Source organism: Mesoplodon bidens, assembly GCF_964165515.1.
Source record: "Mesoplodon bidens genome assembly, chromosome: 7".
Lineage (NCBI taxonomy): Eukaryota > Metazoa > Chordata > Mammalia > Artiodactyla > Ziphiidae > Mesoplodon > Mesoplodon bidens.
In genome coordinates, this window is record NC_138164.1 from 42,289,048 (window position 1) to 42,302,345 (window position 13,298).

The 13,298-nt window shown below is 47.2% G+C and overlaps 1 protein-coding gene and 1 pseudogene across 2 annotated transcripts in view; one reads left to right on the top strand and one right to left on the bottom strand.

Moving 5' to 3' along the window:
- The window catches only part of LOC308620770 (centrosomal protein of 78 kDa-like), a 1,829,729-nt pseudogene that overhangs the window by 997,171 nt on the left and 819,260 nt on the right, over positions 1-13,298 (top strand). The gene's annotated exons all lie outside the window — the stretch shown is intronic.
- The window catches only part of LOC308620097 (forkhead-associated domain-containing protein 1-like), a gene marked incomplete at its 3' end in the record, with an annotated part of 105,821 nt that overhangs the window by 36,567 nt on the left and 55,956 nt on the right, over positions 1-13,298 (bottom strand). The window contains 2 exon segments of the mRNA XM_081239426.1: positions 1,985-2,089; positions 3,116-3,166. Coding sequence (XP_081095552.1) covers positions 1,985-2,089; positions 3,116-3,166 — 156 coding nt within the window.

The following is a 13,298-nucleotide window of genomic DNA, read 5'->3' on the forward strand; positions in this document are numbered from 1 at the left end:
AGAAGCCTTAGGAGCTCCCCACTGCCTGTGTGGTACAGAGCCCAAGTGCCTGAACTAAGGCAAAACACCAAGCTAGGGATTCAAGAAGACCCTACGAACTCTGAACGAGGTAAATAAAACTGAATCCACCCCTAGATAAACCATAATAAAACTGCTGGAAATCAAGGGAAAAGACAATCTTAAAAGCAACTGGAGAAAAAGACAGATTATGCAAAGGTACAACAGTTAGGCTTACAGATGACTTCTAAATAGAAATAATAGGAGCCACAAGACAATAGTGACATATCTAATGCTGTATCTAATGTGCTGAAAGAAAAGAATTGCCATTGTAGAATTCAATACGCAGTCAAATGTGTTTTAAGAATGGAGGTTAAATATACATCTCCAGACAGACAAACAGGCACATTTGAGAATTTGTCATCAGCAGAGCCACCATGAGGGAAAACATTAAAGGGTATTCTTCAGACACAAGAAAAATGAACCCAGGTGGGTGATCAGAGATGCAGAAAAGACAAGCAACAGTAAGGGTAATGTGTGGATATGATACTGACTATAGCAAAACACTACTAATGTCTTGGGGGTATTAACTATCAAGAGGAGTTTAGAAAATGACAGCAATGGCTTATAAATCTGGAGGGGGTAAGTGAGGTTAAGGTGTTTGAAACTCATTGCACTGTCAAGGAGAAGGGCATAATTATCAACTACTATTGCCTCTTGGTAAGTTAAGAATGCAGGGCTTCCCTGGTGGCGCAGTGGTTGAGAGTCCGCCTGCCGATGCAGGGGACATGGGTTCGTATTCCGGTCTGGGAGGATCCCACATGCCACGGAACGGCTGGGCCCGTGGGCCATGGCCACTGAGCCTGTGCGTCCGGAGCCTGTGCTCCACAACGGGAGAGGCCACAACAGTGAGAGGCCCACGTACCGCAAAAAAAAAAAAAAAAAAAAAAAGAATGCATATTGTAGTCTTCAGGATGACTACTAAGAGAATAGTAGAAGAGTGAAAAACTTAATTAATGTGTGATTTTGGTGAGTCAAGGATGAATGCTATTGTCTTACTATTACTAAAAGAATAGTAAAAAAGTGAAATATTTCCAAGCTAATAGAGGGGGAAAGTGGAATAAGAGAAAACCATCCACTCAGAAGGAGGCAAGAAAGGAGAGAAAAAGGAACATAGCACAGATGGTACAACTGGTATTGAGCAAGAAGGTAGATTTAAACCCCAGTACACGAGTAATTACATAATATAAATGGACTAAAAGTCAAAGATTGTCAAACTGGATTTTGTAAAAATGATACGCTATTTGAAGGCATATGTCTAAACCTTAAGACAAAAATTGACAGAGAACATATGAAAAAGATATGGTATGAAAACTCTAACCAACAGAAAGCCAGTGAGGAAGCTAAATGACAAAGGAGACGTTAAGGGAGAAACACTACTAGAGATGAAAAGGGACATTTCATGATGATCTAAAGTTTTGCTCTACAGGAAGTGTTAGGATTCTAAATTTATATGCACCTAGTAACACAGCCTCAAAACATATAAAGCAAACATCGTTCATATTAAAAGAAGAAACACACAAATTACAAACATGTTGAGATTTTTAAAAACATTCTCAATGATGGAACAAAAAGACAAAAAAAAATCAATATGAGAATTTAAGTTGGAAAAACATCATTGGCAAACTTGATTTAATGGATCAATTCTTTCTTAGATAATTTCACAATTAAGATTTGAAGGCAGTCTAGGGTAGTGGTTACTCACAGGAGCTTTGGAGTCAGGCAGACCTGGATTCAAGTTCTGCCACAACTACTTTATGCAAGTGAACTTGGATAACTTCCTTCACCTCTGTGTCAGTTTTCCCGACTGTAAAGTGGGGTTAATACCAGTATAGACCGCATGGGGTCATTGTGAGGATGAACAGAGATGATGCAGGTGGAGTGCTGGCCCCAGAGTGGTTCCCAGGCCGACCTGTCCCTGCCATACCTTGCTCTTTTCCTGCAGCGTCATAGAGATCAGGCTCTGCTCGGTACTGCTCCTTTTCAGCTCCACCGTCAGCTTCCTCATTTCTTTTTCCATGTCATGGATTTGCTGAAAGAGTTCCAACAACAGGGAAGTCAACTTCACAACTCATTTCATCCGGTTCATTAAGGCAGAAACCTAGTCTGGGATTCGCTTCATTCCTTCCCTTGGGGGACAATTCCACATCTTTGAGGCAAAGTAGACTTTCTTTCAACGGATGCAGAGAAAGGGCTGGGTGAGGGAAAATTTGAGTTTCTTTTGAAGATCAGCATGGATCCTGGATTAAACAGTATAAGATACCTATCCACTCATTAGAGTCTCTTTCCTTGGGGCACATTTTTGAGTTCAATCTAAATAAGGGCTGTTTGGAAGACACAATGGGCACAGTTTGGAAGCAAAGAACAATGACATTTTTCTTTTATCTCATTTGAGGCAGAGAAGTGTGCTCCTGACAGAGAGAAGAACACACGTCTCCTTTCCCCGTCCCAGGCACCGTCCTTCCCAACGGATGGAAAACGTATGCCTGGTGATGTGCACGAGGGTTCGGGCCGGTACAGGGGGTGAACATTTATATTGAGTTGTCATCTTTTCACTGTATTGATTTTTATGTTCACCTTCCATACAAGGCCAGTGATACATTTGCTTTTTATTTTGTTTTTATGAATTGTTGTAAAATTGAATGTATTTAAGCAAAAATAATTCAAGAAGAGTTGTGTTAATAACAGTGATCAGGGCCGTGATAAAACTTGTGACAGTGGATCATGAAAGTCTGGGCATCAAAGTCCAGGGGTAGGGACCACGTTGAATTTCTAGCAGCATACGGTGGCCACCTCCCGTCCCTTTCCCCAGGGGAATCCTGATGAGGGGCCTTGAGCCAACTGCCCAGAAAATCTGGGGAGAGTGTGTTTTCCATGGTCTTTTCACCCATCTCTTTGAGGCTAGCAAATCAAAGAATTAGGAGACTACATTAACAGACAAACACCCAGAAAGCCCCAGAGCTTGTGCTAGCTAATGAGCCAAGGAACCCCTCCAAAACACTCAAGGTCACAATCTAGGCTTTCAGTGGACACCTAGGGGTCAGGAGGTTCAACGCACTGTTTTGCAGAGTTTTAACTCTTTCTCTTGGGCTTCCCACTTCTCCTTCTGGGCATCTTCCTTCTGTAACTCTTCTTTCAGCACTGAGCACTGTGGAGAAAAAGGACAAGGCCACAGGGGCTTGGCTGGGGGTCCCAAGTACCTGTGTTCACGCCCAGGTGTGTTTCCTGCTGTATAACCCAATCACACCTCTGAATTCTGAGAGGTAAGACAATTTGTGTGATGGGAGCACGGGATCCTGCAGTCGTTCCCAGTTCACCCCTCTCATGAGTTCTGAGGAATAGAGCATCCAAATTCCTCTTCAAAGTTAGCAAACTTCACTGCAGGGGAAATCCAGCTTTGCAGAGTCTGGGTACTTAGGGTGCAGGAATTGGGATGTTTTCACGCTGTGACCGGTGAGGGTGGAGGGGCCCGAGCCAGAGAGCTCGGGTCCATCTTACGGCTTTTGTGCAGGTTGAGTCTCAAAGACACAACTGCGCCGACTGGTGTGGAGGGGTAAACGGAGCTGTCTTGCCCGAAGGCGGCTCGGCAACAGGAATTAACGGCATAAGAATGGATGTGCCTTCTTTTGACCCAGCAATTCCCACTTTAGGAATGTACCTTAAGGACAATGACTGGAGAAATAAGTAAATCTGTAGTTTCAAGGATGCTCTTCACAGAATTGTCCGTAACAGAGGAAGAAAAAAAAAAAAAGAGGAAACAACCCAAGTGTTGTTTAGAACAGCAGACCACTTTATAACACTGGGTACATCCAGGAGAAAGTATGTAGCTTTTAAGACGAATGATAAGAGCGTTGATTTATTAGCATGGGAAAATAGTAAGTATTTAAAATTTTTAAAAATGTGCATAGTATAAATTCACTATAAAATGATTGATTGATTGATTTCTAGGCAATATATAGAAATAAGACTGGAAGAACATACATGAAAATATTAACACTGATTTCTCAAGGTTGCATTTCCTCTCCTCTCTTTTTATTTTTTCTTCTCAATGTCATCTACTTATTTTTCTAAAATTAACACACATGATGTATGTCATTAAAAAAAAAGGCATATCAAATGTTCACAAGAGCAGAACCCTTGGTGGTGACGAGCCCTTCTTCTATTGGCCAGCACAGTCTAGACGAGAAGGGACCTCATTCCGAGGTCAACGAGGAAGGGGAAACGGGGACATAAATCATCCAAATGCATTTCAGGAGGTAGAAGAGCCAAGCAGGTGCTGTCTTTGCAGATTCCTTCTACTTAGCACCACCTCTGCATCCCCTTCCCGTCCCCAACACACACACACACACACACACACCCCCCACATAAAACAGCTATAGCACATGCCTGGGAAGACACTCTGCTTGGGAGAAACGAATGCAGAGGGCTTGGCCAGGCAGCCAACCCAGGGCAGAGGCAGAACAGCACAACTAAAACCAGCCTCCCACTTCTCGGAAAACGATTTTGTCATCCCCATTTCACAGATGGGGAAATGGAGGCCAAAGAAGTTACAATAAAAGAAAGCTCTGGGATGGGACCCTGGTCTGTCTGATCCCAAAGCTCATGCAGTGCCTTTCACCAGCTCCAAACTGGATATGGTACTACGTACCAGGTATTACTTATTGTGCCTTTTCCTTGGAACCTCAAGATCTGTTCTCACCCCACCCCCATGCAGACCTAGCTATCGGGTAGCCTCTGGGAATCTCTGAGTTGCCACCTGAGATGAAAGCTTTGAGGTTTTACCTTGATTCACAGAAACAGGCACATCATACAAATACTGAGAAATCTTATCCTATAGAGGCAGGATTCTAAAGTTAGCATTGAAGGCAAGAGTTGCAAATAGTCAGTTACATGTAAAAAACTCTTTGCTTGCCTACCACGTTCATCTTCCATAGAGACATTCTACACACTAAAGTCTAAGGAAGAAATGAGAGTCTGCGTGTTTGCATCTGGATCTTCAGATATTCTGCTTTGAAGACAATTATGAGAACCAGTGGTGCTGGGACCATGATGCTGCCGTGTGGTCATCCTTGCTCACAGAGAGATCGTATTCTGTTTAATGTTAAACTTTGTACTGGCAGTATATGCTCATAGGTGTGTTTGTTGCTGGGATTAAACAAACTCATTTATAATAGGGGTTAGAAAATGTTTGCTGGATTTGAAAATATATATTGCTTATTCTGAGCCACATACACACTGTCCTTTGAAAGGCTTCAGAGAAGTTGGCCACCTGCCCAGCATCTACCCTCCCTGTGTCCTTGGGCACTGGCCTCATCTCACCACCGTGTGTCATGTGACTCCACTGTGTCTGCTTTTCGCAGCTACAATTCGCTGATGACCCGACACTCACTCTGGAGCTGAGGGCTTCGAGCTGGTGATCCTTTTCTTTGTTCTCACTTTTCAGTTGATTCACCTCCTGTTGTAGTTGTTGAACTTGACCATCCTTTACTAACACGTCTCTTTGCAAAGATGACACCATCTCTGTAAAAGAACCAAACCAAACCAAAACAAAAGACTCATGGAGGTCAAAGAGGCAGGAAGGATTATTGGCAACACCATGGCTGTCAGCCAACGTTTGGACAAGACCTTCCAAGTCTGGCCCACCACCGGTGCCCTCCTAGAACTGGGGAGGCTTTTTCCAAGGGTCCCAGAGCAGGAATGGGAATGAGAGCAAAGTCCACGGAACAGGGTTTGAGGCTTCAGTGAGAATGAGGGGCAGTCGGCACCAGCGAGAGGAGAAGCCTTTGGGGGCCCCTTGTGGGCACAGGCCAGGCAAAGCTGGGAGGAGAGGCCACACCATGGGCCTGGGGAACAAAGGCCCAGCACAGGGAAGGTCCAGGAATTCTTCTCCAGAGGCCAGGAGACGGGCGTGTGGCAGAGGGCACTGCTGGATGCTATTGATGGGGTGGTGGTTTTCACAGTCCTCTGAGTTTGGACCCCTCTCTACCACTTATTAGCTTGGTGGTCTTGGACAAGTTATTTCACCTCCCACTGTCTGTCCCACACAGAGTTATTGTAAGGGTCAAATGATGCGGTATGTCCCAAGAACTCAAAGTGGCTAAATTATGTTTGTTACAGGGCGCCTATTATTTTTCTCGGCAGCCAGCTTCCAAAATGGCCCCAATGATCCCTACCACCTAGAATTCATGCCCTGTGTAGCCCCTCCCACCCTGAATAGGGCTGCCATGGGTAACCAATATGATACTGTGGAAATGATGGAATGTTTCCTCCCAGGCTGGGTCATAAAATACACTGTGGCCTCCTCTTTGCTCTCTCTCGAATCACTCACTCCGGGGGAAGCCAACTGCTGTGTCATGAGGACACTCAAGCAGCCCTAGAGAGAAGCATGTGTGCTGAGGGACTAAGGCCTCCAGCCAATAGCCACATGAGCAGCCATTCGGAAGGGTGATCCTCCGGCTCCCCCCGAGGCTTTAGATGACATGACTGATGCCCCAGCTGACATCTTGACTGCAACTCATGAGAACTAAGTCACCCCCCGCTCAAATTCCTGAACTACAGAAACTGGGGCAGATAATAAATATTGGTTGGGGTTTTATCCATTACATTTTGGGGTAACTTGTTATGCAGCAATAGATAACTACTCCATTACTGTAGCACCATTTTTTTAAACATCTTTATTGGAGTATAATTGCTTTACAATGGTGTGTTAGTTTCTGCTTTATAACCAAGTGAATCAGTTATGCATATACATATATCCCCATATCTCTTCCCTCTTGCATTGTAGTATCATTTTGAATAAAAGTGGGAAGAAGGGTGCATAAATGCAGTGGTATTGGGTTATCTCCTACAGTTGTTTTCTTGAAAGAACATCAGGCCTAGTTTTAGTGGTAGGTATCAATCAAGAATGTCTATGAAATAAAGCACAAAATGCTCCAGAATTTCATTTTAAAAATGAGCTCTGCCTCCAGGACACAGTTCAGTTACTTGGAAATCCCTCTGGGGCTTGCCACACTTTGAGTGGGTCCAGCCCATCTCAAGCGTTATCCCAACCCAGGTCTGTCCGACTCCCTGATCGGAGAAGGTGGGATCTGAGACAGGCTTGATGCTTGGATGAGGTTTCACTGGGCGACATACGGGAGGAAGGTGAGGACCAGCGAGTTCATCCTTCCATTCCTGGTGCCCAGAACAGCACCTAGCCTGGGGGAGGTGCTCAGAAAATATCTGAGGACATCCCAAGTGAGGGAGGAGCATAAGCAGAGACCTGGGGGTAGCAGGGGGTGGGGCTGGGTGTGATTAAGTTGCAGAGTGAGGCAGAAGAAAAGCACAGATTCATACAGAGATGGGGATTCACGTGCGACTCAATGCTATGCCTGCCTTCTACAGCTGTGGGCATGTTTCCTGCTATGCGCTGGCTGCTTTCAGAGTGATGTGCCCCTCCGAGGCTCACTGCCTCCTCCCTGTCACCTGCTTCTCTCCCTCCCCTCGTCTGTGAGTGGTCCCTCCTCTTCAGGTCTCTAGACATGTCAGTTTCTGCTTAAAAATCTCCACTGGATTCCCAACACCCTTGGAATAAAAACGCAGACCCCCCGACCCTGCCCAGCCTCACAATCCCCTGTTCACTCCACGCAGCCTCGCTTGCCCTTGGCTTGTCCTTGCCCACCTGAAACAGGTCCTCTCTAAAAGAAGGACATAGCCATGGAGGATGCAGCATAAACTAGTTAGAATCGGCTAGGTCCAAGGGGGTGTATGATTCGACTTCCAGGGGAACTGGAGCCTCATTACAGGCTTATTGTAATACATGAGCAAAATGACACACGCATCAGCACCAGGACTGTTCCGAGGCTGACCATAAAGGTCAAAAAGTGGGTGGTGGGGCTTCCCTGGTGGCGCGGTGGTTGAGAGTCTGCCTGCCGATCCAGGGGACATGGGTTCGTGCCCTGGTCCGGGAAGATCCCACATGCTGCGGAACAGCTGGGCCCGTGAGCAATGGCCGTTGAGCCTGCGCGTCCAGAGCCTGTGCTCCGCAACGGGAGAGGCCACAACAGTGAGAGGCCCGCATACAGAAAAAGAAAAAAAAAAAAGTGGGTGGTGGCCCAATGCCTGGAAATCCCCGCCCCTTCCCCAAAATATTAGAGTTGTCCCAATCCTCCCACTCATTAGCCTATAAAATTACCCAGCCCATAAAAACTAACCGCCCCATATTTGGGGGCCTCTAGCCTTCTGAGATGGCCCACACTCTGTCTGTGGAGTGTGTTTCTCTCTAAAGAAATCCACTTCTTACTTTGTCTTTCACTGAATTCTTTCTGCGATGAGACATAATGAACCTGAGCTTTAGTAAGTCCCGAGACCACATGCGTGATCTCGATTAAAAGATAGTGGGTTCTGACTGGGTTCGAGTCCCAGCCCACGGGTTCAAGTCCCACCTGAGTTCCATGGTTGCACACCCACTAAGCTGGTCCCCCTTGGCCTCCCCCCTTGAAGCGCTGGCCACCACGACACACAGTTTATTTTCTCCACAGCACCATTGCTCTCTGAAGTGGGCTTGTTTATTCATCCGTTTACTTTTATTGTCTGTCACCCCCTCCCAAATCTGTGAGTACAGGAATCTGACTGTCTTGCTTGGCTCTCCCTCCCCGGAGCCTGGAACGGGGCCTGACACCTAGTAGGAGCTCAAGAAACATGTTGAAGCAATGAAGGAATCCAGGGAATCAAAGCTCAGTCACAGCTGTGCGTTGGCTGCCCCTCTCCCAACCCAAGCCCTTTATCAGGGAACCACCTCTGATCAAATTAGAAAATGGTTTCCCTTGGGCCCAAGTGCACTCGGCTGAAATGTGTGAGACAATGGGTGCCTTAAAGGAGTGACCCCATTTTGTCCACGCTCTAGTTTGCACTCAGGCTGCTTTGTGGAACCACCCAAGCCACAAGGCGACCTGTGTTCTCCCTGGTGGGGCCAGTGCTCAGGAGACCTTGTAGCCAAGAGATACCATTCTCTCAAATATTTACCTGGCCCTGCCCTCGGAACTGGGTGGCAAGAAACCTCCACTGAGGGAGAACTCTAATGCACCGACACGGGTGATCCCTGAGGCTGCACCCAGGTCAAGGGCACAGGTGTGCTGGTTGACTGGTGATGTCTGCAGGGGGAGGGCAGAAGCTCTGGGGCCTGAATGCAGAAGGGCCTCACCTGACGTGATGGCGGCGTCCCTCCTTAAGTTCTCAACCTCGTGCTTCAGGGAGGTGATTTCTAATTTTCTCTCAGACAGGGTCTGGCACAGCACCTGGTTGTAGCCTTGCTGTAGGGCACTGATCTGTGGAAGGAGGCAACACACAGTCAGAGGGGGCCAGCCAGGCCTGCAGGACACGCCGGTACTTCTCCAACATTGGGCAAAGAGTCGGGTTGACATTGGATCGGGGTGTTGGGGAAACCAAGGTTTTCAGTTGTAACTAGTGGAAGGGGCAGGAGGGGCCTGTTCCTTCAGTGACCACCATGTCATCGGTCCTCGAGACACGAACCTTATCTTTGTGGCCACCCAGGGGCTCCGGTGCTGCTGTCTTCCTATGACCTGTGGGTTTTCAGCCATAAATAGACCAGCTGTTGGTTCCAGATCATCCAGCACTGACTGGATGCACAGCAAAGTTCAAGAGCCGGGAGCAGGTTATGAAATGAATTCCCTCTAATGAGAATAGAGGGTAGTTTATACCTCACAGAACACTCCAGAGTTTACAGAGCCCGTTCACACATGCTACACTGATACTCGTCACAGCGTTGCTGAAGGCTGACGTTCCCATTAATGTGCCCATTTTGCAACGGAGCCAGGTTGAGACTCAAAGAGGCGAGGCCCCCTGCTCGGGATCATGTGGCTGGTCAGACGTGGTGTCTGATTCAAACCCAGTCTTTAGTTGCCTGGTTCCTCCTTCCCAGGTGGCTCTAGGAATGAGCGTGAGAAGTTGGAGGCTGTAAAGCATGGCATGGACTCGGGAGCCGGACTGTGGCCTTCAAGTCCTGTCTCTGCCAGTTAACGGGCTTTGTGAACACAAGGAGGACACTATATTCTGTTTCCTTTTGTTCAGTCTGTACGCGGGGTGATGGTAGTCCCAACCTGATAGGATTGTGAGAAGTATTTTAATAAGTTAACATGTGTACAAGTGCTCAGATCATGCCTGGCACACGGCACAGGGGGATGAGCTGTGACCGTCCTCTCCTCTGACTACCCACGGGGTGTTTTTTTTGTTTTGTTTCGGGGGATTTTTGTGTTTTTTTTTTTTGCGGTACGCGGGCCTCTCACAGTTGTGGCCTCTCCCATTGCGGAGCACAGGCTCCGGACGCGCAGGCTCAGCGGCCATGGCTCATGGGCCCAGCCGCTCCGCGGCATGTGGGATCTTCCCGGACCGGGGCACGAACCTGTGTCCCCTGCATCGGCATGCGGACTCTCAACCACTGCGCCACCAGGGAAGCCCTCACGGGGTGTTTTAGCTTCAGCTTCCCTCGTCCGTCTCTGGGGAAGGTAGTTGGTAATCTTTATGTGTGCATTTGTAAGCCTTGCCAGGCTCACTTAAACGCCAGTGTGGTTGTTATTAAGAGGAAATACAGGGGCTTCCCTGGTGGTGCAGTGGTTGAGAGTCCGCCTTCCGATGCAGGTGACGCGGGTTCGTGCCCCAGTCCGGGAAGATCCCACATGCCGCGGAGCAGCTGTGTCTGTGGGCCATGGCCGCTGAGCCTGTGCGTCTGGAGCCTGTGCTCTGCACTGGGAGAGGCCACAACAGTGAGAGGCATGTGTACCACAAAAAAAAAAGAGGAAATACAGGAATCGTGGGTGGGAGGACCACAGGTCGGCTCTATCTATGGCTGCTGTGAGCACCCTCTAAGTCCATGGCTCAGAGCCCCCTCAAGGGCGGGCCCCCCTCCAGGGGTCTAGGTCTACACGTGGGGTGTGGAAGGCTCTCCATCAAAGGCAACGTTGGTAAGGGCCCGAAAGTAGCTGCCAGGCCTCGGCCTCCACAGAGCAGGTACCCGAGAGGCCAGGAAAGAGAGCTGGGCCTGGAACCCCCTCCCTCTCGGTCTGATGTGGCCAGACTGCTTGTTCTGAGTGGCCAGGACTTTCCCACCTCAAGGTGCACTGTGGGCCTTTGCCCTGTGATTTTTCAGATGTGAGGCCTCAGTACTAACACAGGGACACGTTTATTGGGGCATAAATGCCACACAATCCGTAGACAGGACAAGAGCTAGCTTGTTTTGTTTTAGTATTTTTTTTTTTTTTTGCTGTACGCGGGCCTCTCACTGTTGTGGCCTCTCCCGTTGCAGAGCACAGGCTCCGGACATGCAGGCTCAGTGGCCATGGCCCACGGGCCCAGCCGCTCCACGGCATGGGGGATCTTCCTGGACTGGGGCACGAACCTGCGTCCCCTGCATTGGCAGGTGGACTCTCAACCACTGCGCTACAGGGAAGCCCCACTAGCTTGTTTTGATAGATCAAAATGGAAGTGACAAGGAGAAGGGTGCAATTTCTTTTCTTTTCTTTAAAATAAATTTATTTATTTTATTTATTTATTTTTGGCTGTGTTGGGTCTTTGTTGTGGTGCACAGGTTTATTGCAGCGCCTTCTCTTGTTGCAGAGCATGGGCTCTAGGCGCACGGACTTCAGTAGTTGTGGCACGACGGCTCAATAGTTGTGGCACACGGGCTTAGATGTTCCGCGGCATGTGGGATCTTCCCAGACCAGGGCTCGAGCCCGTGTCCCCTGCACTGGCAGGCGGATTCCTAACCACTGTGCCACCAGGGAAGTTATGGGTGCAATTTCATTGTTCTCCTAAGGTAAGTTTGCCAGATTTAGGGGAGGAAAAATGGATGTTCACTTAAATTAGGATTTCAGATAATGAATAATATTTCAGTGCAAATGTGTCCCATGCAATATTTGGGACACACACTAAAACGAAATTCTAAAATTCAAATTTAACTGGGTGTCCTTACTTTATCTGGCAACCCCACCCGAAGAGAGTTCCTAAACTTCAGTCATTCATATACCACTTTCACCATTTTTCCCATGTCTCTTGGCTAGTCCCACTATAATTTCTTAGCATTTTTCGTAGAAGCAGCTCCCTTTTTAAACTTAAAAACGTGCATTAAATTAAATATAACTGTTATAAGAGTAAATAGAGACTCACTATCTTAAATAAAAATAATCCCTCCAAAAGAAGAAATACAGGAATTTCCCTGTTTACCATCAGACCAGGTTGCAGGCATCACACTAAAAAAAAAAAAAAAAAAAAAAAAGATTGGGGGGAGGTGGTGGGCATGCCCAGGTAATGGAGTTCGGGCGTGCTGATATGGCCACCAGATGGCGCGCACAGCCTTTGGTCTTGGTTTGTGTCCTTGGAAATCTTGTCATTATTACTCTGGTAGAATTAACAGAAGTGTCAAGGTCTCAGAAGTTTTCTGACTCGTTTCATGCACCATCATGGTTCAGAGTCTAGGACATTTGGGGCAGTTACACTTACCTTTTCCCTGGGGCACCTGAGACATTATTGGGGGGGGGTCTATGATAGAAGTTGCAGGGACACAGGCCACTCTGACCCCCACTCTCCCCAAGGCTATACTTTTGCATGTTTGTGCTTTGGAAACTTTGAGTGAAACAATTCTTTCACATCTTACTTTTCTCTGTTGGGGGGAACTACAACTTTTCCATAAAAGGTCCTTGGAACACTGAAAGTGTTTGTAAGCTCTTCTCAGCTTGATGCTTTTATTTGCATGATACCAGAGATAGAACACACAGAGACAAACTTCCAGAAGGGAAAACATACGTTCCCCTCTAAGACTCCAGTGGTTTTGACAGATTTAAAATATTTCAATCTGAGTGTCAGAGTTTTAGGATTTCGGATTGCTGGAAAACTCCAACGAGTCTTCAAACCTCTTTGATACTTTTACTATCAAAGTAAATATCCATATTGTTTGTAATGGCATAAATTCCAAGATGTTTAATGTCTGTTAAGCTGTGTAACAAAATGGGCACTGAATCATAAGAAAGTTAAGAGTGCTAGGAGGAGTGATTGTTTCAGGATGATAATTTGGCTTCTAATTACCACAGGTGTATAAGAGCACATGGAGGTAAGAATTTTCTAGTGATATTGTAGCAGATCGAAGATCTGCGAGAGCAAATCATTATGCACACACCTTCGGGGACCAGGGAAAACACATAAAGTAATCAGAACCATAAATCAACCTGCCATGTGGCTTACACTTCTGGTGG